At 43.1% G+C, this 26,782-nt stretch overlaps 1 protein-coding gene across 11 annotated transcripts in view; it reads left to right on the top strand.

Moving 5' to 3' along the window:
* The window catches only part of TACC1 (transforming acidic coiled-coil containing protein 1), a 110,643-nt gene that overhangs the window by 19,222 nt on the left and 64,639 nt on the right, over positions 1-26,782 (top strand). For 2 of the 11 annotated variants that reach the window (XM_080796549.1, XM_080796552.1), the window contains exon 1: positions 6,618-6,749. The exons of 8 other annotated variants lie outside the window; for them this stretch is intronic. In XM_080796549.1, coding sequence (XP_080652675.1) covers positions 6,673-6,749 — 77 coding nt within the window. In that variant the 5' untranslated portion in view covers positions 6,618-6,672. Of the gene's footprint in view, positions 1-6,617; positions 6,750-26,782 lie in introns of those variants that run through there. One more of the 11 variants, XM_080796548.1, reaches the window with a different exon arrangement.

Genomic DNA, 26,782 nt, shown 5'->3' on the forward strand with positions numbered 1-26,782 from the left:
CAAAATGTATTACCAAAGATAAAGAAGGGCACTTCAGAATAATGAAAGTTTTAGTTAGTCAAGGTGACATAAAAATCACAAATTTGTCAGTGCTCAATAACAGCTTCAAAAAATATGAAGCAAAAATTGATAGAATTAAAGGAAGAAATATGTAATCATAGCTGGAGATTGTAATGTCTCCCAGAAATTGATAGAGTAAACAAACAAAAATCAGCAAAGACGGAAAATACTATCAACCACATTGACCTAGTTGACATTTATAGAACAATTCATCCAAGAACAGCAAAATGTATATTCTTTTTAAGTGTACATGGTATGTTTACCAAGATAGACATATTCTGGACCATAAACAAGTCTCAGTAAATTTTTTAAAAAAGATTCTAGTGTCAGTAAATTTTAAATTTGTTCTTTGACCACAATTAAATTAAATTAGAAACAAGAACAGTAAGATAACTAGGAAAATCATAAATATTTGGAAATGAAGCACTTTAAATATTCAATAAGTTAAAGAAGAAATGATAAGAGATTAGAAAATATTTTGTACTGAATGATAATAAAAGTTTGTGGGATATGTTAATTCATACCTAGAGGGAAATAAGTCATAGCTCTGAATGCCTATGAGATAAAAGAATGCTTTCAAGTCAATTTTTCACCTTTCTATCTAAATTTCCACTTTAAAAATTAGAAAAAGGAGCAAATTAAACTGAAAGCAATCAGAAGGAAGGAAATAATGAAGATAAGACAGAAGTCAATGAAATAGAGAACAGGAAAAAAAGGGAAAAATTAATAAAACTAAAAGCTGGTCATTTGAAAAAAACTAATAAAATTGATAAATCTCAATCGCAGCTGACCAAGGAAGAAAGAAAGAAAGAAAGAAAGAAATTGCCATATCAGTAATGAAAGAGGACTCCATTACAGATCCTTCAAACATTAAAAGAAGAACACTCCATCATTATTATTTCTTTAATTTTTAAAGATTTATTTATTTATCTGGGGGGAGGGGCAAAAGGAGAGAATCTTTGTGCAGAGTTCCACTGAGCACAGAGTCTGACTCAGGGATGATCTCACTACCCATGAGATCATGACCTGAGCCAAAACCACGAGTCAGATGCCCAACCAACTGAGGTGCCACCCAGGTGCTCCAAATACGCCATTATTAGTAATATGAGCATCTTTTGCCATTAAATGTGACCATTTAGGTGAAATGGACCCATTCTGGAAAAGATATAAATTACAAAGCTGACTCAAGAAGAAACAGAATGGTTGACTAGACTTATGACAAAGAAATGAAATTTGGAATTTAACATTCTGACAAAAAAACTTCTGGGTCAGATGGTTTCACTGGTGAATTCTATTAAACATTTAAAGAAGAAATAATACCAATCCTACAAAAACTCTTCCAGAAAATAAAGGAGGAGGAAATACTTTCCAACATGTTTTGTAATTTACTATTATCTTGCTTTCAAAATCAGATGAAAACATGTTAAGAAAGAAAACTACAGATCAATATGCCTCATGAATATAGATGCAAAAATCCTCAACAACGTATTATCAAATCAAATCTAGCAGCATATCAAAAAATTATATGCCACAATCAAGGGACAATGCAAGTTTGGCTTGACATCTGAAAATCAATCAATGTAATTCAACAAATTAATAGAATATAGGAGGAAAATAATATGATCATTTTAATAAGTACAGAAATATAATTTTTTGAAATTGAGTACCCTTATATCATTAAAAAAATCTCAGCAAATTATAAATAAAAGCAAACTTCCCAACTTGATTAAGGCAATCTACAAAAGATGACAGCTAATGTCATGCTACAATGTGAACAATTCAATGCTTTTTACCTAAGATCAGGGAAAAGGCCAAGATGTTAGCTCTAACCACTTTTACTTAATATTGCATGGAAGTGCCTAGCCAGAGCTAGGCACTGGTATACAGAGTATACAGAGTATAAAGAAGTAAAACTAACTTTATTTGCAAGTGACATACAGAAAACCCTAAGGAATCCACAAAAGAACTATTAGAAATAATAATGAATTTAGCAAGGTTGCAGGATACAATATACAATAATCAATTTTATTTCTCCATTTAAAATAGCATAAAGGAATTAAATTACATTTTCCTTGTTGTGGAAGGAAAAGAAAAAAAACAGCATAGAGGGGCGCCTGGGTGGCTCCTTCAGTTAAGCATTTGCCTTTGGCTCAGGTCATGATCCCAGAGTCCTGGGATCAAGCCCCACATGGGGCTCCCTGTTCAACGGGGTATTTGTTTTCCCCTCTCATTCTGCCTCTCCCCACCGCTCATGCTTTCTCTCTCTCTCTCTCAAATGAATAAATAGAATCTGTTAAAAAAAAAAACCCAAACTTAAAAATAGCATAAAAACCTTTAGGAATAAATTTAGCAAACAAAGTACAAGACCTATAGGCTGAAAACTATAAAACATTATGGGAAATTCTCCATAAACAGGGCTATACCAAGTTCATGGATTAGAAGCCTCAGTGTTGTTAAACTATCAGTCCTCCTTAAATTAGTCAATAGATTTAGTGTAATCCCTGTGGAAATCCAGACAAGATGTTTTTTTTTAAAGAAATTCACAAATTTATTTTAAAGTTTGTATGAGAAGACAACCGAGAATAACTAAAACTAGAAAGAAGAGAACAGTGTTGGAGCACTTACGCTACCTAATTTCAAGAAAAATATGTGGCTCTTGCAGAAAGACTATGTGGCCCTTACTAACAATATGGAGTAAACCTAATTTTATCCTTTTGGCTTATAAATTAGCATTTCAGTAACTTCCAAAAACAGAAAGGTTGTGCAGCTCTGAGATAAGCATGTGATTTCCCAGGATGGCTACTATGAAGGGTAACACTCATTTGGCATGATTGCTGAGGAGGGAAATCCATGTTGAACATAAGCTTTGTGATCAAGACAGAACTGGGTTTAAATACTGGACACACTACTTACCTCTCTAAACTTCAGTTTCTTCATCTTAAAATGGGGTGCACAGTGTAAAAATTAAGGAAATACAGTACAGAGGCTAAGCTCTGTGTTTTAACTCCTGAGCTAACCTACCTGGCTTCTACGCCTGGCTCTGCCGTTTTGTAGCTGTGTGGCCTTGGGAATGTTTAACCTTCCCCGGCTTCACTTTACTCATTTGTAAACTGAGGATACTAAAGTGCCTTTAAACATTGTAATGGACATTAAATGAGTGAATAAATCTAAAGCACTCCAAACAGTCTGACATATAAAAAGTACTCAAAAAACTGTTACCTACTGTTGTTATCATCTCCCTGTATTATGAGGACTAAGTGCGGTTACTTTCGTCAAGACCCAAGCAGAGCCCCCGGTATCTACTAAATGCTGGCTCTCATCCTTCTATGCAGCCTAAGCAGCATTCTAGGGGTAGGGTTTGACACTGACGAGTGTATTTGTATTTTGCAACATAGGGGGCAATCATAAATTTCCATTTCTTAAATTTTCTTTCTTTGCTCTTTTTACAATGTTTAAAGAAATGCCTACTGAGAGAATTATAATGCAAAATGGTAACCTTAACACTGGACATCAAATACTACCCTTCCAAGACTCCATCCCAGGCCATAGATCGCCTTTGATCCCAGTTGGCCATCATGTTTAGCAGCCTGCTGCCCAGGGGCTGCAAAATGCCAGCTGCCTCCCTCCTCTCCTCTTCCCTTTCTTCTCCGTCTCTGGGCGTTTTAGGCAGAAACTGCAGGAAACCATAAAACAGTCAGAAGGCTCTCTTCTCCCTTTATTCCATATCAAATATAACAGCAAGTGGTGTCCAGCTGTTATCCTCCTGCCCTCCCCTTGAAGGACAACTCCTCAGTTGTATGAATAGTTCTGAGCCCCAGAACTGGCCTTACTCTCTTGGTCAGTGGGTCAGATGACAGCACAGTCATCCACAACTTATCGCAGGCCTTTGAGTGCACAACTGCAGAACCACACAGAGGGAGAGGAAGTACTTCCATCTGTTTAATAATTTTCCTCAGAGAAGGACTCGGATTGCACGGTAACCCTTCTATATCTTCATTAGCGATGCTGAACTTTTAAATGTTGCGTTCCAACTGAAATATAAAAAGCCAGAAGGATTTTAAACCAAGAGACATTAAGCAGAGGATTTGTAGATATCCAGAGCCTATTCCTCTGTGGGAGATCTGCAGCCAGCTCAGAGATAGGGAAACAGAACTTGGCTTTGCTTCCATGTGACGGGCCGGTCATAATACACGGCGGGGAAGAGGGCTCTTTGGGTCTCTCAGGTCTATCCTGGGCATTTCCCCGAAGTTTACTTCCCAGAAGATAAGACTTCGCCTTCACTGTCTTCACTCCCCCGGGTCTGGAGCCCCAGCTGCCCATGTCTCTGTTCCAATCAAGGCGGCAAAACCAGTAAACACGGGCATCTATGCAGGGATGCTCTTTGGCCCCCTATAGACAAACTTTCTCATTATTTTGCAGACTCTTTTCCGCTTCGTTGTCTTGCTTTCTCTGCATCACAGTGGGGTGTGGGCTTCACTCTTCCCTTTTCTTTTAAACAAAAAAGTGATGTTTAGTAATGTTACCCTGTGCCTTTCTCCACTAATAATAATAAAACTTTCCCCAACAGCCCACCTTATCTATCCAGTAGAAAGAAAATTTCCTTCCTTCCCTTCCCCTCCTGTTTTCTCCTTGGAAGGATCCGCTGGGAATAAAGACCTTTCTCACTAGGAGAGGCTGAGTGCTCCTCTGAAAGGGACCATGGCTCTGACTGGGTTGTGCTTGCATTATCAATGGCACTTCAATCACATTGCCAAACTATTCCAGACAGAACATGTGGAGAATGTAAGCTTTTTTTAATCATCTGCCAAGAGTCAACTTTGCTTCAGCTATTTGAAATCCTTCCCACACGATCTCAATTCCCAGTCTCACTACACTTTTACTAATTAATGTTTATTTTCGCATTCCCAAATACTCTGCCTGTAGATGCCTACAATGTGGCAGCATCAAAACCCTCTGGCTAGGATAGAGTGAAGATAATGTATAAACAGGAAGTCAAAACTCAACATAAAAAAGGATCCATTGTAAAAAGAAGTCTCCCTTATGAGTTTTCCCACCTTTTCTGGAAACACATACGTCTTTATTGCCTAAAGCTTCCAGTCAAGAACAAAGTTAATATTGAACACCATTCTGTGTGCTTTGCCACAGTCCATTCATTCATTCATTCAGCGTACACTTATTGGGTATAAGGCAGAATACAGGCACTGTTCCAGGTACTAAGCTTGCATAGAGCTTATGACAAATTATAGAACTCATATTCTAGTGGAAAGACAGGCAAGTAAAGAAATAATTACAAAGTAAGATCGGTAAGTGCTGTGTTAGAGGAATTAACACGTGGTGTAGGAACATTGGGGAGGAAAACGGTAACGTGCATTTATCAACAATTATTAGTGTCAGTTATGCACCAGGCAGTGTTGGGGGAACAGGGAAAACAAAACAATTCCCTGTCTTCGCAGAGTTTACATTCTAATGGAAGAAACAGGCAGTAACAAAAAAGATGTACTATCAGGACGCAGGATAGTGTTACAGAAGGAAGGTCTGAGTTGGTCTGGAAGGCTAAATAGGTGTTAGCAGAAAAGGGCATTCCAATCTTTGTTTTAAAACAAGCAAAACAAAACACTGGGACGGAGGAGAGATGGCCGGAGAGGAGGGATGTAGGAGAGGGGGATGGGTGAGCAAGGTCATGAAGTATTCTGCAAAGGGCGTTATGAGGTATATCATCAGGTGGATCACAGGTGCGATGGGAGGATGGGGGCATTTTCCCCTAAGACAGAGTTTGGAAGAGAAGTTATTCCAAACTGAATGTCAGAACCAGAAGGGACCTTAGAGATAAAAATGAACATACCCCCTCATTTTAGAGATGAAGAAAACAAAGACTCGCGGAGGGTGAAGTAATTTGTCCCAAGTCACCCAGCTAGTCGTGGGCAGAACCGGGATAAACCCGTTTCTCCCCACGGCTCTGCCCCGGCCTCGCTCTCCGGAGAAGCTGCGGTGCGGAGGCCGCTAGGAAGGGCAGCCTCGGTCTCGGGATCCGGGCACACAAACACACACACAAACACACACACACCGCCCCCTACCGGTGCTTCCCTGCAGAGCCGCTCCCCCCTCGCCTGGAGCAGGGACTCCCCCGGCGCCGCCGACCGCCCCGGGGCCCGGCGGGCAGACGCCGACGGCTCGCGGTCCGCGGGGCCCCAGAGGTGCGCCCAGGCCTCCCGCCCCCTCCACCTGTCTTCGTTCGCCGCCAAGGGACTTCCCTGCTGGGAGAGCGGGGCCTCCGGCCCGGATCCCCCCCGAAAGCGTCGCGGGGGCGCTCAGCATCTCCCGGGGCGGGAGTCCCCGGCCGCCGTGCAGGCCGAGCCCTGCAATTGGCGGCGAAGTTGGCGGCGCCTCGAGCAACGCCCTTTAGCCGGCTTTCCCCGCGGCCGGGACCCTGGGGCCCCACTCCCCGCCACCCGCCCGCCCCTCCGCCCCACCGCCCCACCACGCCACCGCCCCACCACGCCGCCGCCCCACCCTTCCTCCCCCGCCCTGCCGCCTCCTCCCCGCCCAGGGTCCGGTCCGGCCGGCGCGCCGTGTAGCACGGGCGGGCGCAGCGAGGGCGCCGAGCTCCGAGCTATGGGAGGCTCGCACTCTCAGAGCCCGCGGGGCCGCGAGCCGGCCGGGGACAAGCCCCCGACAGCCCGAGAGAGCGCGTGAGTCCCGAGCCCTCCCCGGGGTCGCCGTTGGGGGTTTGCGTGCCAGCCCGGGATGCGAGCGCACGGCGCCTGCCCCTCCGGGATTGGGAAGCTGGGGCTCCCCCGCCCGCGCCCGCGGGGGCCGGGGGCTCCGGGGTGGGCCTGATGGGACGTCCCGCCCCGAGCCTGGCCCTGCGGGGTCCCGGGGCGCCCGGCCACGACCCCACCGCGACACAGTCGCGCCCAGGCGGGGCCGCTGTCCTGCGCCTGTTCACGCTGCGCGGGTGGGAGAAGGGGACCCCGAATTTTCCCGAACTCGTCCAAGCAGGAAAACACACGTGTCCTAAAGGGTTCTGAAGTATTCGCGAGACAGCTATTTGCAGGGGGGTGCAGATAATCAGAAAGGAGCTCGAGGCTCCGGTGATCTGGCCAGTCAGTGCTGGCCTTTGGAGTTCAGGAATTTGGATGCAGTGCTTGCTGCTCCTAAGAACTCCCTCTCTTGTTTGCTCCGAGGGTTTCATGATGATCTCAGAAAAAGGGCTGCATTGTAGCAGCAGCAATTAGGCTTTTGTTCTGGGACAACAACAATTGGGGACACCAAGTAACTGAAATGCAAGCTGCGAAGGAACATTTTTAGAGAACGTGATTTAGAGCAATTTAGCTTCACGGATGGAAAGGTGGCCATGCTTCTCGCCAGAGAGGATGCACTGAGAGCGCCTTGGGAACCCAACAATCATTAAGCTTTTAATTTAAAATAATTTTAGAACGCGTCTGTATCTTGGAGGTGAGGTCATGTTGAGGAATCCATACCGTATTTTAATTCAGCCAATGATGAAGTTTTTTCATTTGAGAAAGATACACTTAGGCTTCGCATGTGTAGCCTGGGCCTTGGGAGGGCTTTTTGGTCTTTCTTTGGTCATCTTTTTGGTGATCTTTCCGAGGCAAAGTAGCTTTCTGAATTTCCACATGATAGTCATGTTAGTTATGCCTCCTGATGTTTATGGTCACCGAACTTCGTTCAGGAAGCTTATTAATCATGTAGATAGCTGAGAATTATCCAGCGTGTAAAATGTGCAAAACACTCCGTTATTTAATCCCCAAAAACATCCAGTTAGTTTCTCTCATTGCCCTCATTTTACTGATGAGAAAACTGAAGCGCAGAGAGATTAAGTGACTTGTCCAAGGTCACACAGCTAGAAAGTGGTGAACTCAGGTTAGCTGATTCTAGAACTCTTGCAGCTGCCTTCCACAGGAGAGTTGGGGCTATCTTAGGAAGCCAAATTTTGTCTCAGCTGGCAGAATACATCTCACTTTTTTTCTTTAATTCTTCCTGAATAAGGGAGAAATCTGAATTAGCAATGCTTCATACCTATGAAGAGGAAATTGACAAAGTCAATTTAACCTTAAAAGGCAACCTTAAAAAGCAAACACAAGCAGCAGTGTAACATTGAGATGAAGTTAAGAGTTCTGGAAGCATAGAGCCCTGGGTTTAGTTCTAGGCTCTGCTCCTAGAATTATCTAGCAGCAATTATCTGTTCCTTAACTTCTCTATGTCTGTTTCCTTATTTGTAAAATGGGAATGAAAACAACGTCCACTTCACATGCTGTTCTGAAGATGACATAAAGTCAGGTATATATGAAAGACAAGTTATAATTTTATCTCTAAGCAATATATTGTTTTAGCCAAGGATAAAAGTTGACTATTTAATCTTTGTGAACATGTTTACTGTAATTTGAAAGTAAATATTGGAATCATTCACTGCTAGCATGTTGAACTCAGTGCTTTCCTTGTAAGGTTCAGTGGCTAGGGTGAGGAATTTGATTGTTAGATTAGGCAGTGGCTTAGCAATAGATAGAGAAGATCTCTCTTCCAGTGAGGTTCTTACGTGGATCTTAGATATTTAGCAAAGCTGGCCTAAATATGATCAACATAAAATCCATCTTTGCTCTTCACCTGGGAATACAGCCCAGAGACGCCCTTCTCTACTCAACTGAATACATTAAGAAACACATAAACTCCTGAAGGCAGTGGCAGGATTATTAGGTCCCAGATTGTGCAGACCACACTGCAAACCACTTGGTGTACACCAGGTCAAAGACTAGAAATATGAGACTCCATGCCTGTAATATGAAAAGCTAAAAGTATGCCCTTTATCCAAGCCCTGCCTTATTTAGCTGTAGAAGCCACAAGTCTCTACAGGGTCTGAGAGAGTGGGGGACTCATTGTTAATGTCACCCGGCCGCAGATTTCCTGCCGGACGTGTGGCTGTCGTGGATAACACTGACCTCAAGGAAGTCTCCTACTCAAGCCTTTTCAGTTGCACTTTCAAAATCTATTGTTCCTTAAAAAAAAATAAATAAATACATGAAAATCCCAGAAGGAAAGCGTTACTATGAGCCTTTGTCTTTTGAGGGAGAAATTATGTTTCAGGATGGTCACCATTAATATTGCAGAATAATTTAATCAAGTACTAAAATTAACCAGATAAATCCCTCATAGCAGAACTCTGTCGTGAAATATAAAGAAGTATGGATGTATATGAAAAGAAATGTCTGGCTTTTGTTTGTTTGTTTTACCGATTCCTGTGCACAGTCTGGCTGAAGAAATGTCCCATTTTAAGATTATGCTCATTACAATTAAAAATTGTAGCTGTCTACCTTCCCCAAACCCAAGGAAACAAAATTGCTGGCTTTGGTAAGAAGCAGGGGATATTTTACTTCATTTCTTCAGGGAGGCTGCACGATATGGTGATTAGGAACAGAACCTGTCAAGCGAGGCAGACCTGGGTGGGCATCCCAGCTAGCTCGCCTACTAGCTTAGCTTGGGAAACCTCGGAAAATAATCACTTAATTCTTCTGTGGGGCAGAATTTCTACATCTTTCACATGCCAGTAAACGTGGGGCACCTGTGTCATTCAGTCTGTTGAGCAGCCACTCTTGATTTTGGCTCAGGTGATGATCTCAGGGTTGTGAGGTCAAGCCCAGAGTCAGCTTGAGATTCTCCCTCTGCAACAACCGTCCCCCCCCCAACCTTGTGTGGACACATGTGCTCTCCAATAAATCTTTAAAAAATAAATAATTAAATAAGTAAAATTAACTACTTTTTGAAGTGGTATATATCAGTGCAGCACATAGTACTTGCTAAGGGCCCCTACCTGAGTTATTACAATGTTTCTATGTAAATGCACCTATAAACCAGAGGCTATGCTGGGCTCTTTGGGATATATATTTTTGAAGAAGGCAGGGTCTTTTCTGAAGGGAAGGTTGACGTGTGTCCTAGTTCAGCAAGGCCTCTTAGAGAAGAAGCAAGGCCGTAGCTCTCTTGAGTTAATTTTTTTTTTCTCAGTTAATTTACATTTTCCAGAAAGAGCACTATCCAGAGGACGGATGTGTGTTTGGGAATATGGCAGTTTGGTGAGGTGTTTGAAACCTCTGATTCCTTAGGTGGTTGGTTTTGGCAGATTTGTGGAGAGATTTGAAGAATGACATAAACAGGGCCTGTTATTCATTAGGGAATCCAGCGTGTGACTAATTCATCTACAGCTTGTTGAACTTTTCTGCCTGGAATGCAAGATATGCACCTGCTGTCAATTCTTACTAAATTTCTAGACCAATCTTTGTTTGCATTTGAACATCATCATGGGATAGGACAGTGGCACTGTTAGGAGGAGTTTCTAAGGTCTGGAGTGGTTTTGCCATGGGCTTTCCTGATCATGTGAATTAATTACAGGTTCTACAAGGTTCTAGTGAATTGCAAAATCAGCAACAATTAAACTCAAGTGCCTCTTGATGGGCAAGGCACCGTGGGACAGATGTTCCTGACCTGAAAAGGAAGCTCTGGCTTTGAGGTTTTAGACACACAGGACTCAAAATAAGTGAATTTGGGAGATAATATTTCTGAAAACCATTGCAATTTTTCTTGTCACTAAAAATATTTAAGTTCCTGGGGCACCTGGGTGGCTCAGTGGGTTAAAGCCTCTGCCTCTCGCTCAGGTCATGATCCCAGAGTTCTGGGATCGAGCCCCACATCAGGCTCTCTGCTCAGCGGGGAACCTGCTTCCTCCTCTCTCTCTGCCTGCCTCTCTGCCTACTTGCGATCTCTATCTGTCAAATAAATAAATAAAATCTTTAAAAATAAATAAATAAATAAAACCTTTAAAAAAAAATTTAAGTTCCCAATTGCTATAGATATTTTTTTTAAATACCCATGTTTAAATGGCTCCATTCCCTGCGAGGCCAGCACAAAAGGAAATGGTCAGAATTGGAAAGACAAGGGGATTATTTGTGTGTATATGTTGAGTTTAGTGATCACAACTTCTAGACCCTGAGGGTAATTCAGATAGTAACAAGGTTAATAAGGGAAGAAAAATCTCTCTCTGAAAAATCATTAGATAAAGTAGTTGCTCTATCAAGGATTGAAACTCTAGGGGCACCTGGGTGGCTCAGTGGGTTAAAGCCTCTGCCTTCGGTTCAGGTCATGATCTCAGGGTACTGGGATCGAGCCCCACATCGGGCCCTCTGCTCAGCGGGCAATCTGCTTCCCCCTCTCTCTCTGCCTGCCTCTCTGCCTACTTGTGATCTCTCTGTCAAATAAATAAATAAAATCTTAAAAAAAAAAAAAGGATTGAAATTCTAAGGAGGTTCAGGTATGTTTTGTTCCACAATTTCTTCCCTCTTTTCAATTCTGTGACCAACTGTGCCCCACCCCCACTTCCACCCCACAGCTTCTCCCAGCTGGTACATGTTTGTACTAAAAATCAAGAAGAGAAGGGGCACCTGGGTGGCTCATTTGGTTAAGCATCCAACTCTTGAGTTCGGCTCAGCTTGTGATCTTGGGGATCCAGCCCCGAGTTGGGCTCTGAGCCCAGCCAGGAGGTGTAATGTCTGAGTTGGTTTGTAGACAGTGGGTTGCAGGGTGCAAGAATTTGTTAACCCAAGGTCAGGAGATGAACTGGCCGCATCCAAATGGCCACAGGACGTGGAGGCCCATCTTCTGAGGAAGCTCACTCAGGCTCTCATGGGATTTTTTTTTCTTGTGGTGAAATACACGTAACATAAAATTGACCATTTAAATCATTTTTAAGTGTACACTTAAAATGAAGTGCCATTAAGTATGTTCACAGTGCTGTGTGACCATCACAAATACCCATTTCCAGGCCTTTCTTGGCATCCCAGACAGAAACTCTGCACCCATTAAGCAATAACTCCTCATATCCTCCCCTCTCCTAGCCACTGGTAACCTTTATTCTGCTTTCTGTCTCTATTGCCTATCCTGGGTCCCTCCTCTAACTGGAAGCATACAATATTCGTTCTTTGGTGTCTGGCTTACTTAACTCAGCATCATGTCCTCAAGGTTCGTCCTTGTTGTAACATGTACTGGACCCAGAAATCTATAAAGAAAATAAATCATTCATAATCTCATTACCCAGAGATGACTGTTAATATCTTGGTACATATTACTCTCTCTTTTTTCCCAGTAAATATATTTTTCAAAAGTGGGGTTACACTGTGTTGTATATTCTGATTTTTTGACGTAACGTTATTGACATTTCTCTGTATCATTATACTGAGAGGGTACGTTATCTACGTGTACCATAGTTTATTCAATTTTTTCCTAAATGGTTGACATTTAGGTTGGAAACTGTTCTTGCTCATGTAAATAATACAGTTAATAAATATCCTTATAATTCATTGTACATCTTTGATTAATGACTTAGGATACTTTCCTAGGAGTTTAATTATAGGATCAAAGAATGTGAACATTCTGAATGTTTTGTTATATGTTATATACATTACTGTATATTGTCAAATTATCGCCCCCAAACTAGTATTGATTACATTCCTTCCCCCTCCTCAGCAGTATAACATCCTTTCCAATGCTGGGCACTATCATTTTGAATCTTTGCCAGTTTGATAAGAAAAAAATATATAATCTTGATTTAATTTTTGTGTCCATTATCAGTGAGAGTGGACTTTTTTCCACATGTTATTAGCCAACTGTAATTTTTAATTTATTTCTGTTGACCAATTTATACTGAAATACTAATTTTTTTCATATTTATTTGTGAGGGTTCTTTATATGATGAGGTCAGCTAACATCTATTGAGTGCTTGCTGTGTGCTAGGAGAATGTTAATGTCTTAACATACATTAACTTACATGATTCTCAAAATAGCCCTATAAAGTAAGTACGATTTTAAATTCGTATTTTATACATGAGAGATTTAACAATTTGCCCGAGGTATCACAGCTAATGAGTGATAAAATTGAAATTTAAACCTAGACAGCCTGAATCCAGAGATTTATATGCCTAGCTGTTATGTCATACAAATCTAATAACCCTTGTCCACCATTTTTTTGTTGTTTTGAAGGGGAGGTGTTTTTTTTAATCTTTTTTCTTTTTTTTTTAAAGATTTTTATTTATTTATTTGACAAAGATCACATGCAGGCAGAGAGATAGGAAGGGAAGCAGGCTCCCCACTGAGCAGAGAGCCCAATGTAGGGCTCGATTCCAGGACCCTGAGATCATGACCTGAGCCGAAGACAGAGGCTTTAACACACTGAGCCACCCAGGCGCCCCTGGAAGGGGAGGTATTTTTTAAAGATTTGTTTGTTTATTTATTTGAGAGAGAGCTCGTGCGTGGGGGTGTGGAGGGGAGAGAGAGAGAGAGAGAGAGAATCTCGGAGAAGACTCCCTGCTGAGCACAGAGCCCAACACAGGGTCTCACAACCCTGAGATCATGACCTGAGCCTAAACCAAGAGTCTGATGCTTAACCAGCTGAGCCACCCAGGTGCCTCATGGGGAAGGTATTTTCTAAATTAACTTTTTATTTTAGAACAGTTTTAGATTTACAGAAAAATTCAGCAGACTTACTGAGAGTTCCTGTAGATCCCACACATAGCCTCCCTATTATCAGTATCTCATATTAGTATAGTATTTGTTATAATTCATGAAACCACAGCTGATGTATTAACTGAAATCTATCTTTATACAGATTTACTTAGTTCTTATCTGATATCCTTTTTCTTTTTTTATATAAGTTACTTTTATTGCGTGAAAATGTCATAATTCATGATGACATAATTCGTGATTATTTAGTTAACTGTCTGCCTTCCTTTTAGGTCAGGATCCCAGGATCCTGGGATCGAGTCTTGGGTCAAGCTCCTTGCTCACCAGGAGGCCTGCTTCTCCCTTGGCCTGATGTTCCCCCTGCTTGTGCGCTCGCTCGAGCTCTCTCTCTCTGACAAATAAATAAAATCCTTAAAATGAGTGAGTGAATGAATGCAGCCCGAACTTACAGTCTTTTTCTATTGCAGAATCCCATCCAGAATACCACATTCCGTTTAGTAGTCCTGTTACTTTTTGATATAAATAAACCTATCATGTTTTCCTGTAGGGTTTCTTCCACTGCTTTTATGCTTAGTAAGTTCTTCCCTATCCCAAGATGAGATAACTATTTTCTTCTTGTAGTTTTCTTTTTAATAAGCCATTTACTCTATCTGAAATTTCTAGAATCATTAGTGAAGGTAAGGCTTTAATGTTTTTGTTGTTGTTGTTGTTTGTTTGTTGTTTTCAAAAAAGCTAGCCAGTTACTCCAGTACTAGTCTTAAGTACAGACAGTCCCTGATTTACTTTGGTTTGACTTAGGATTTTTCAAGTTGATGGTGGTGGAAAAGCCACATATGTCCAGTAGAAACCATACTGCGAGTTTTGAGTTTTGGTCCTTTCCGGGGCCCGCCGTAGGCAGGATGATCCTCTGTGATGTGGCTGGGTAGCGTCAGGGAGCCCCAGGCCTCGGTCAGCCCCCCCGATCGCGAGGGTGGACTATGCCTACGCTGACCACCCTTCTGTTTCTCTCTGTCAGTACGCTGTTCAGTCAGTCACAGGAGATGTTCAGTGCTTTATTTTGAAGTAGGCTTTGTGTTAGGGGATTCTGCCCAACTGTAGGCTAATGTGAGTGTTCGGAGCACATTTAAGGTTGACTAGGCTAAGCTGTGGTGTTTTATAGTTTAGGCGTATGCATTTTTGACTTAAGATATTTTCAACTTATAATGGGTTCTTCAGGACGTAACCCTGTTGTAAATTGAGGAAAACCTGCATTAAATAATCCCTCTTTTCCCACAGATTGTAATACCATTTTAAAAATCGAGTATTAGGGGCGCATGGGTGGCTCAGTCGGTTAAGCATCTGCCTTTGGCTCAGGTCATGATCCCAGGGTCCTGGGACTGAGTCCCACATCGGGCTCTCTGCTCAGTGGGAGCCTGCTTCTCCCTCTCCTCCCTGCTTATGCTCTCTCTTGCTATTTCTGTAACTATCTGTCTCTCTCTCTCTCAAGTAAATAAAAATAAAATATTTTTTTAAAAATTGAGTATTATAACCTCTCTCTCCTTCTGTTTAACACTTGTTGGTTTTTCTCTTTCCATTCTTCTCCATTCAACAAATATTAACTGACTACCTTCTTGTGTTCAGACCCTGTGAATATTATTTATTATTTATGTAGGAATTTATATGAACAGAGAAAAGCATTTTTAAATATTTAAAATCTGAGTATTCATTTATAATTTGGGAGGCAAGACGTTTGCCAGAGAGTCAGAGGAGAGTGGAGGTGACTTTGGGAATGGAGGCGGGGGGTATATGTGGAACTTGGGAAAAAAGAATATTCACAATTGAGCTTTTTTCATAGATTTTACACTGATGTAGGTCAATCTGTGGTTCATTTGAAGGTTTCATTTTATTTTGTTATTTTTTTTTAAGATTTTATTTATTTATCTGACAGAGAGGGAGATCACAAGTAGGCAGAAAGGTAGGAGAGAGAAGGGGAAGCAGGCTCCCTGCCGAGCAGAGAGCCCGATGCGGGGCTCGATCCCAGGACCCTGAGATCATGACCTGAGCTGAAGGCAGAGGCTTAACCCACTGAGCCACCCAGGCGCCCCTGAAGGTTTCATTTTAAACAGTTTATCTTCCCGTTTGGAAACAGTAGTGCCTTCAGATCCTCTCAGGTCATCTGCATGCTGTCACACACTTTTCTTGGACAGTCTAGACTTTATATTTCATGGTAATATGATATAAAGTCCTTGTGGGTTTATATAAGGAATGGCAAATGATTAACCACTATTCTCTACTCATCCTTTATCTGCCAGCTCTTCTACCTATAGAGACTTGGTTAAATCCAGAGAGTAAGAGCATTCCTCACACTGACATTTCTTCGTTTTCAGAATTCTCAATGCTAAAGATACTCTGGCGATTTCATATATATATATTTTGCCTGCACATAGTACAATTTTGCTTTGACCAATCTTGTGGTGTGCCTGCTGCAAATGCTATTAATAACAACTGTAGGCAAAAGAAATCATATTTGACTTGCTTAAATTTAGGGGTATTACACAGAAACTTTGGAGTCATATCTATTTTCTGAAAGCAGGCTAGTTCTGTTTCTAATTTAACTCACACATTTGTCTCCTACCACAAGTCCGCATAAAAGCCCAACAGCGTGGTATGTCACTGGTAAGGATGAGAGCCCCTAGGAATCTTAGGAAGATGCTGTGCTCTCGAGCACCAGCTCTTAAAACTCCTTTGGATCACAGATCCCTTGATAATACGATAAAATGTCATGTAAACCTATGAAAAATGTAGACTTTTTCCAAATGAAAATACACATATATACAATATATAAAAGTTAAGAGTGTCAGGGATCCTGAAGCAAATGCATTATCTTGTTTAACCCTTTCCTATCCTGGGGCACCTGGGTGGCTCAGTCAGTTGAGTGTCTTGGTTTGACCTGACTTCATGACCTGAGCTGAAACTCTTGGTTTCAGCTCAGGTCATGATCTCAGGGTCATGGGATCGTGACCTCAGGGTCGTGGGATTGAGTCCCATGTTGGGGTCTGTGCTTAGGGGAAGTCTGCTTGAGATTCTCTCTCTCCCTCTGCCCTTTCCCCTGCTTTCATGTACTCTGTCTTTAAAATAAATAAATGTTTGGAAAAAAAATCCTTTCCTATACCCTATGAAGTAGATATTATTATCCCAATTTTACAGTGAGATAAACCGTGGCCTAGACAAAGTTAAGAAACCTGGAGGAGGTTAAGAGCCAGTAAATTGTAGAGCTGGGATTCAATCTAATGCACCTTGCTGAAGCAGAAGAAACAAAATTACCAGTCATTTCCAGAGTCAGCTGGCCACGTAGGCAACTCATTAACCAGCAGAGGCTTCCGTTTATCTGCTAGAAAATAAGTTTTTATGGCTTGGTCCCTGGTGATAACATAGTTTCAGCAAAGTAAATGTTTGAGAAACACTGTCCTGCCCATCCTGTAGATAAATACCCATTTACTCTATTGCATTTACACAGAGCAGATAGAATGCTTTTCCTGGGTTTCTCTGCAGAATTATTTTTGTCTGTGAGTCTTGCTTTCCTAACAACTGCAAAATGTTATGTTTCTATGGCTACATCAAAATTGCTCTTAAATAGGGGTTTAAGGGTTTGTCTATTGTAGACAAAACTAGGAAGGCTTAGACATGAAGTATTGATGGGAAGATGACTGACATTTTACCTGAGAGACATCACCTTTTAAGCATTTCTGAGTCCAGTCCTTCCCCCATTCCTTACTTTGCCTTCACAAACCCGTGCATCCACTGGTTCCACGTGTGTGAAGCCACGGTTCCTGCTGGTACAAGTCCAGTGGCCCGTAGTGATGACATTTGGGAACACAAGTCAAGTTCTGAAGAACATGGGCCACCTTTACAGTTGATACCTGAAGTGGTTGTTGGAAGGTTCCCTTGAGGACAAGATTAGAACCAAGAGATGTGTCCAAATTTCAAAAGTAGCTGACAATAGCCCGGCGGGAGGGGAGAGGCGGTGAAGAGAGGGAGAGGTAGGAAGGTGTGGAGCTGGCCTCTTTCACCTGCTTCTTGCCAGGTAGAAGGCGCTGTTCTCAAGCCCTCCCACCAGGGGGCGCCATCCACCATCCGCTTAGTTCTTGGCGGCGCTGGTCTGAGGTGAGACGGTTTCTTCAGGCGACTGCTTTGCTGGGTGGGATAAAATGAGAGTCATCTGATACCAGCTTATAGTACATGTCGGAGAAAGGCACACAGGGACTGAGGGAGGATGAAATTGGGAATTCTTCCATACTTCTCTTACCTTCTGCTGGCTGGGATCCTGACTCTCCTGGGCGTGCATTCTTCACTCCAAATGCCATGGTTCTGAGCCGATTTTTTTGTGGCTTCTGAGAAGTTGGAAGTCTTCCCTCTCCTTCATACATCGTTCATTGGTATGCAAGGGATGAATTGCAGGATAAACACCCTGTTTTTGACGCGGTGGGGGGGACTCATGGTGACTTTTTGTATTTGTGGAAATAGAAACCTTGAAGAAACTCTCTTTAAAAACTGTTTGTTGATTGAATGTGTGACAAAACTTTCTGGTGCCCCCTGGCGGTTGCTGTAGCTCCTGGCTGGCAAATCTGCAGAGTAGAAGGTTTCATTTGCAGAGAGAAGGGGACCCTGGTGCTCCCCTCACCCAGCAGGATGCCCATTCTTTTTCTACTCCTCCTCCTCCTCCTCCTCTTCTTCTTTTTTTGTGTGTGTTTTATTTTATTTTTAAAATTAATTATTTTTATTAACATATAATGCATTTTTTGCCCCAGGGGTACAGGTCTGTGAATCATCAGGCTTACACACTTCACAGCACTCACCATAGCACATACCCTCCCCAATGTCCATAACCCAGCCACCCTCTCCACACCCCCCTCCCCTCAGCAACCCTCAGTTTGTTTCATGAGATTAAGAGTCTCTTATGGTTTGTCTCCTCCTGATCCCATCTTGTTTCATTTTTTCCTTACCTACCCCCCAAGCCCCCCCCACTCTGCCTCTCACATTCCTCATATCAGGGAGATCATATGATAATTGTCTTTCTCTGATTCACTTATTTTGCTCAGCATAATACCCTCTAGTTCCATCCACGTCCTTGCAAATGGCAAAATTTCATTTCTTTTGATGGCTGCATAGTATTCCATTGTGTATATACACCACATCTTCTTTATCCATTCATCTGTTGATGGACATCTAGGTTCTTTCCATAGTTTGGCTATTGTAGACATTGCTGCTATAAACATTCCAGGATGCCTGTTCTTCTAAGAAGTGGGGTTAGCCCAGCTTTTGAAGAATGTTTCAGAGACCAAAACTCAAACAAAACCAAATCCAAACGTGACTGGCGCTTTCAACGTCTCTTTTTCTCAGTCTTTGTTTCCCTAGGCCTACACTTTTTAATTTCTCCTTGTGTTTCTCATTTTTCAGTCCTTTCCCAGTTTTATGGTCTTTGTCTTTTAAGTGGAAGTTGTTTTTATACCCCTGATGATTGTCTTATTTGCTTGATTCCGTATCCCTATATGAATGAATGGTCAGTGGGGCTGGGGCTTGTGTCGGGACTGAAGTGTATGAGAAGTGCATATGCCTGTGTATGCGGGGAGGGGGGGGGGCTATGTGTGTCGATGTGTATGTGTGTGTGTGTGTCTCTGTGTGTGTACCATATGTGTGTGAGGAGGTGTGGTTGGTGGGTGGCGCCCCCTGGTGGGAGGACTGGAGAACAGCGCCTCCTGGAGGGGTGTGGGGTGTGTGTGACAATGAGTGGGAGTAATTGTGTGTGTGTGTGTGTGTGTGTGTGTGATTCTGTCGTATGTATCTGTGTGTGGTGTGCGTGTAACTGTGTAGTGGTGTGTGGGTGTGTGTATGTGGGTCTCTGTGTGTGACTGTGTGTGTGCAGTGTGTGTGAGGTGTGTGTATGTGGGGGTGTGTGCACATGTGTGTGTGTACACACGAACATGGGCCTGAGTGGCTGCCGCTGATTTTCCCACACATCCTTCCTCCCAGGGCTGTGACAGTCGCAGACATAGAGATGTCAGATGACTGTGGTTTCCCCTGCTGAGCCGAAGAGCTGTATTCAGGGCTGTCTGTGTCTTGAATAGAGTATTATGAATACTCTAGCTGACAGTATCAAATCCCAGATTTCTCATGTTCTGTACAAAGCAGAGAGGTTTTTTGATGCTACATTATTTATCAGCATGAAAATTGCTCCCCAGGAGCAGAATAATCTTGAGGGGAGCACGGACTTGGGCTCACATTCCTCTTTTGCCATCAGTAACGTCACCACGCTCAGGTTTCCCTCCCTTCCTCCCTCCCTCCCTCTTTTCTTCCTCTCCCCCATACTTTTCCCCTTCACGCATTTGAAAACCCTCTGTGGAAGCTGAATCATGGTGTTTCCTTTTTTGGTCATACTTGAGCTTTCCTCCACTTTCGTCAGGCAGAGGCTGGGGATGTGTGAAACAAATCAGTGCCTTGCATTATGCTGTTTATAATGTCCCTGCTTTGTATGTCGATTTCAGAGAGAATAAGCAGTTCCTTTGGCCTGCCTTGCCCATGCTGAGAGGCACTCAGTAGATGGTTTTGAATGAGTTAATTTTACTAAAGTGTAGGTACTAAAGATAATTGTGAATATCTTATTTGAGGGGGAAAAAATCAGCCCCCACAGGGAGAAAAGACAGATTCCAGCATCTGAGCGTTAGGGAGTTTCTTTAAATGTGGCCCTTGGTGGTGCTGGCAAGGGAGAGTGAATTCTGGGAACATCTGAGGCCAATTTTTACCAAGCAGATGTATCAGGAGCCCTGGAATGAGGCTGAAGAATGTTACCACACAGACTCCTCATATCCTTTCCTGGCATCCACCAGCCTGGGAAATATGTCTACCAGCTGTCATTACTTGAGGCTTACAGAGCTTCTTAAATAAAGGGATTATTGAACCAAGAGGCCAATGACTAATGAAAATGCCCATCAAGTTGGCTAATCCCAGTGCAGAGTCACATTTGTGCACATACTGTCTGCTGACATCACTCTGGGATTCCTGCTGAATACACTGCAGTTACCATGGTAAAGGCCATCTCTCCTACAGGTGGCTCCTGTGGGCAGCTTTCAGCATGTCTCCCTCCCTCTGGTTGCTGGATTTTCTTCCGAATCCTGCCAGAGGGCCCAGGTTTGATACAGGAAATAGGAGAGGTAGTGGTGACCAAGTTTAGAGAGGTTGTCAGGAGACGTAAGTTGGATGGGCTTGGGTCATGTGCCTTTTGCAGAACCAGATGTGGGTGGCCTGTGGGGGGGGGGGGGTCAGGGGGCTGGCTGTGGAATGTGGTGTTTAGTCAGGCCTGACTCACTCTCCCACTCCTGCTTCAGGAGCAGGAGACCCAAACCACAGGCCCTGAGCGTGGGAGGGAGTGGCTGCTCAAAGAAAATGTGACTTTTGCTCAGAGAATGGGTTCATGAGTCTAGGCAGATAGTACAGGTGTCATCACAGGGTACTGTTGTGAGGTTGGTACTGGTGATGCAGTAGGCTCCTGGGTCCTGTTGAGGTAGTTCAGAATATTTTGAACGAAAGGAAATGGTAAGTGCAATTCAGTCCACAAATACCATTTTGTGGAGGAAATATGGAATTTGCTGTTGATCAAAAAGCTTTTTGTCTCTAGTTTGGAAGTTAGAGACCTATATCCTGTGTAGAGAGTGAGGGTCTGCAACGTGGCTGTTTTGCACTGGAGAGTACACAGAAGCTGCCCCTCCCTTACCCCCTCCCCCACCCCCAAGTTTCTAATTTGGCAGGTTCAGAGTGGGTCTTGAGAATTTGCATTGCTAATTCCCAGGCTGTGCTGATGCTGCTGGTCCCAGGGCCGGGAGGAACTACTGATTTAAGGCAAAGGACTTAAACACTCCATTTACCAAAGAAAGAAGGAAAGGAAGGGAGTCAGCCACTGGTTCAATAAATACATTAACGGATGTTCAGACTTCCTTTAGCAATCAAATGTGTTCAGAGAAAACCAACAATGTCATTTCCACCTACTTGCCATAGTTTCAGATGCACTGAACTCAGTGTTGGTTAAGGTTGAGGGACAAGGCTATCTCATACGCCGTCATTTAAAAAGGTAAATTAGTGCAGCCTTTCTGGAGGGCCGTTTTGCTATAGTCATCCAAATATTAAAACGTGTTTTGACACTACAGTCCCATATCTAGGGTTTTAACTCTTAAGAAATCATTGTCTCTGTGTGAAAAAATACACGTGTAGCATTATTTGTCACAGTTGCACTTATAATGAGGAACAGTGAACCCCCTGAAGATCCCTCTATGGGGAACAAATGATGTAAATGTTGGTAGGCAAGGAAAGGCTTACTGCTGCAACTAAGGGAGAGAGCACCACATGGGCTCAACAGGGTCAGGAAGGACACTGGTTTCATATCCTCGTCCCCACTTCCTCCCCTGAGGAGTAGAGCTCCAGCTGAAAACTGGAGAAGTTAGGGATTAAGTCCTCACCTCTAGCACAGGGTGGTATGATATTTAAATCACAATGTGTAAAAGTATCTGTCTGTCTGCCTGTCTATCCATGCTCATAAGTACATGCTTGTGTATTTTTTTTTTAAGATCTTGTTTATTATTTGACAGAGAGAGAGATATCACAAGTAGGCAGAGAGGCAGGCAGAGAGAAGGGGAAGCAGGCTCCTCACTGAGCAGAGAGCCCGATGCGGGGCTCGATCCCAGGACCCTGAGATCATGACCCAAGCCGAAGGCAGAGGCTTAACCCACTGAGCCACCCAGGCGCCCCATGCTTGTGTATTTTTAAGAGGAGTATTTGGAAGTTTGTGTCTATTCATTCAGTCATCAAGTATTATCCGCAGACAGAGCAAGGTAGACAAGATGCTTTGTGTTCATGGAGCCACTTCTAGTCGGGAAAGACAGAGAATAATTAGAAAAATAGAAATATTTTGACGCCATATGTACTTTGAAAAAGAAAAGAACAGGGTATATTGTTCACCAACATTTTAACAGTGGCGGTTTATCAAAAGCACAATTATGGGTGAGTTTTCCTTTCATCTTTGTTCTTTTGTGTGTCATCAAAAACTCACCTTTTTAAGACCATGTTCCAGCAGGCCCCCTACCCCCCCCGGAAACCTGGGCTTTTCCTGCTCCACTAACAATATCTGGACAGTTCTGCCCCTCACTTGCTTTGCTTTGGCTACACTTATCTGAAGCAGAGACTCCTTTTTCTTCTGCCGGGACGCTGTTACCCTGACACTTCCCACATCCATCCCTCGGGCCTCAGCCTGTCCCCTCCCTGATTTATCTCCACTAACCCCCCACCCTCCTTGGCCTTGACCTTGGCCCCTGTGCTGTTCTGATAAAGCACACTCCACAGTTTGTAAGTTACATATTTATTTCGTTGCTTCCTAAACTCACTAATGCCTAAGCTCCATGTGGGCAAGGACTAGATTTGTTTTGTCATTTGTAAAGTCTGTGGAATGATTGAATAAAAGAATGAACATATGCATTATTTTCCCTTAAAGGTATTTAAAATACTTTTTAGACAAAGCACAATGTTATTTGTATAAAGAAATTCTTGGGGCACCTGGGTGGCTCAGTCGTTAAGCATCTGCCTTCGGTTCAGGTCGTGATCCCAGGGTCCTGGGATAGAGCATTGGGACCCTGCTCTGCGGGAAGCCTGCTTTTCTGTCTCCCACTCCCTCTGCTTGTGTTCCCTCTCTCACTGTGTCTCTCTCTGTCAAATAAATAAATAAAATCTTTAAAAAAAAAAAAGGAATTCTTTGTTTTATAAAACAGTTCAAGTTGCTTTTGAGGATGACGTGATGGGCTCGATGCTAGGCATGGAACTACTTAAAAAAATAAAATGAGGCTATTGTTGCGGGGGTGAGGGTGGAGTTTTATCTCTATTCCACATACCAAGTGTGTATATCTGTTAGGGTTGGGGAGAAAGCCTAGAATTTATACTTCCCGCCAGAAAGATGTAAGTCCCAGTCATGCGAACGTTGGTGCCTGACCGCACCTTGGACAATCCCTAATGCCTCAGGGACTCAGGTGACCATCTGGAAACAAGGAAATTCAGTTCAGTGACTTTGGCAAAGGTCCTTTCCATCTAAAAATTTCTGTAGTTCTGTGATATCTTGGGCAGATGATTAGGTTTAGAGTCACTGACTTATTGTTTGTTCAGAAAATGATTTGAAGCAAATACATTCTACTCAGTAGTTATCTGTGCCTTGGCAAAAGGAAGTAGAAAATCCATACAGTCTTACCACATCTTACACGATGAGGTACTGAGAAGAACAGTAAGAATAACCAGACTTATGGCACTTCTGTAAGATAATACAACAAAATGACCGACTGACTATGAGTCTGCATGAAAACAGTTTCTAAAAAAATATTTTATGGGTGAGTAACCGGAAATAACACCAGTTGGTATTCAAGCCAAAGAACAACAGTGATTAATTTCTTTATAAAATGTGGGTCAATTATGATTTCAGCCTTTGAATTGGCAAAATACTTATATTTATTATATAGTAGTTCTGGATTTGTCATATTATTTCCAAGAAATACTCAAGAAGAATTCAAGCAGAGATTATATCCTTCATACAATATCCAAATCCATTCTGCCTGGAAGACCGAGTGTTGACTTCCATTTTCCTTTAGCTTTTCACCCACACCTGTCATGTTTAAAGACACGACTGCCTAATTTCCAGAAAGGTGGTGTTACAACTCAGATCATCACGGGAGAGGGAAGGGTGGGCCCAGTCTTGTTTTCAGGGTAGTTAGACCACCTCATCCACATGGCAGGCTCGAGTCTCACGGCTGGGCAATTTTCTGGCTTTAAGAAAAAAGACACCACTGTGATATAGGATGCATTTTGGAAAGAACCCAAATGTCATCTTTCTCATAATGATGTGGAATGACATTTAAGGCAGGTTCTTCCCATATTGCCATCTAAGGAAATTGAAGATGCTAAACGCCCCAAAACAAGTTGCATTGTAAGGAGGAGGTGAGGTTGCTTATCACCAGGAGACTCAGCAGGGAATAGCACAAAGATGGCCTTTTATTCCTCTTACATAACAGGTCTCAGGTGTGTTGGTCTAGGGCGGCAGGCCGCTCTGGTCCAGAGGTCAGTCCAGAGGTCAGTCCAGAGGTCAGGCGTGGCTCCGTCCATCCGTTCTGCCATCTCCCAAGTGTGGTCCTCATCCACACGGTAGATGCTGGCTCAGCACCAGCTCACAACACAGGGCATACACAGCAGTTTTCTTTTTAAAGACGTCACCCCAAAGTCGTACCTGCCACCTGGGTCACTTCTCCCAGGCCAGAACTAAGTCACAAGACCACTCCCGCCTGCAGAAAGGGCAGGGAAATGTGGCCTCTGCTCGGTGGCCATGTGCCCAGTGGAAACTCAGGGGGCTCTTTTACCAGAAGAAATAAGGAAATAATGGCTGTGGGAGGAAGTTAGACTCTGCTGGGGTGGCTGTGGAAGTCCAAAGGATAAGGGTACAGAAGGCACATGATGTCAGAGAAATATTACAGTTTTTTTTTATTAACATATAATGTGTTATTTGCCCCAGGGGTACAGGTTTGTGAATCGTCAGGCTTACACACTTCACAGCACTCACCATAGCCCATACCCTCCCCAATATCCATAACCCCACCCTCTCTCCACCCCCTCCCCCTGAGTATTACAGTTTTTATTTTTTATCATAATTAAAATGTGTGTGTGTGTATTTACACTTGTACAGAAGCAATAGAACCATGAGTTAGGTTTCACACATTGTATAGGAGATAACTTTTGACCCCTTTATCGAACTTCCAACAGTTAAAATTTTTCATTGCCTTTTGGAAGCTAGAGGAGGGCAATGTGACCCCTTCCTTCAATAGATCAATATTTTCACTTACCAAGTTGAGGCTTTGCTGGACTCTCCAGAGACACGAGGCTTTCTTTCGCCCTCTGGGCAGAGTTGAATTTACCATGATGTTAATGCAGCTTTAACTTCAGGACCCCTCACTTGGGTAGGTCCCCTGCAGGGTCTCCAGAAGGGCCCCCCGCATTGTATTCACAAGGTCCTTTTGTATTTTTCTTAAAGAGAGTCCCCAGATTCTTAAGCTTCCTGCTGCACAGAAACGGGCCTTGGCAACACCATCCACCACGGAGCCCTGCCACTGTTCCCACTTTTTCCCAGATGGGAAAATGCCCCCACCTAGCACCGTAGTTCTCCTCTACCCACCAGAGATAAACCCCTTCCCCTTTACTCACTAGAGATAACCCCCCAGTGGATGCCTAAATTCACCCCAGTGGATTCCTAAACCACAGATAGTACCAAACCCTATATATACTATGTTTTTTCCTATACATACCGATGACTTGGTTTAATTTATCAATTAGGTGCAGTAAGACATTAGCAATGATAATTAACCATAAAATAAATTATTATAATACCATACTGTAATGGAAGTTATGTGAATGAGGTCTTTCAAAATGTCTTATTGTACTACACTCATCCTTTTTCTTGTGATGATGTGAGATGATAAAATGCCTACATGATGAAAAGAAGCAAGGTGAATGACGTCCACCTTGGGACCCAGCGTAAGGCTGCTACTGACCTTCTAACAGTGTCTAAGGAGAATCTTCCGCGTCTAGACCCTGGCTGACCGCAGGTAACTGAAATTACAAAAAGGGACATGTCAGATCAGGGGGGACTCCTGGAGTCTGGTGTACCTCATCAACATGGTTTCTTGGAAAGGAAGTACCCCAAAAGGAGAACACCCCAAAGAGACACGTGTTAAAACTAATTCTTTTGCTCCTCCCACATAAAGTGCACTTGAGGATGCTCATGTGGGTCGGTAGGCAGTCCTTGGGGAAGATCTCCTTTTTGATGGCACCTTGGCTCCCCAGGCAAATGCCTCCTTGTAATGAGGGTGTCGCTTAGATTAGACCCACAGGTTGCCCACTAGTACCGGTGTCTGCACTGTGCTGTGTGTCTCCCAAACTTGCCGCTTCTTGTGTTTATCTCCGGCAGGTTTGTGTTCTCCATGTAAGGGCCCTTCTGGTTAGAACTTCCCTTTAACTGTTGGAGGAAGAGAATCTATTGGTTCTACTTTCAGATTCAGAAATTAATCTTTAATCGGCCTAAAGCATTGTTTCTGGAGTGGAACTTGATGGTATATGGGGATGAGGTGGGGAGAGATGAGTGCAAATACACACA

The sequence above is a fragment of the Martes martes genome (genome assembly GCF_963455335.1).
Source record: "Martes martes genome assembly, chromosome: 2".
NCBI lineage: Eukaryota > Metazoa > Chordata > Mammalia > Carnivora > Mustelidae > Martes > Martes martes.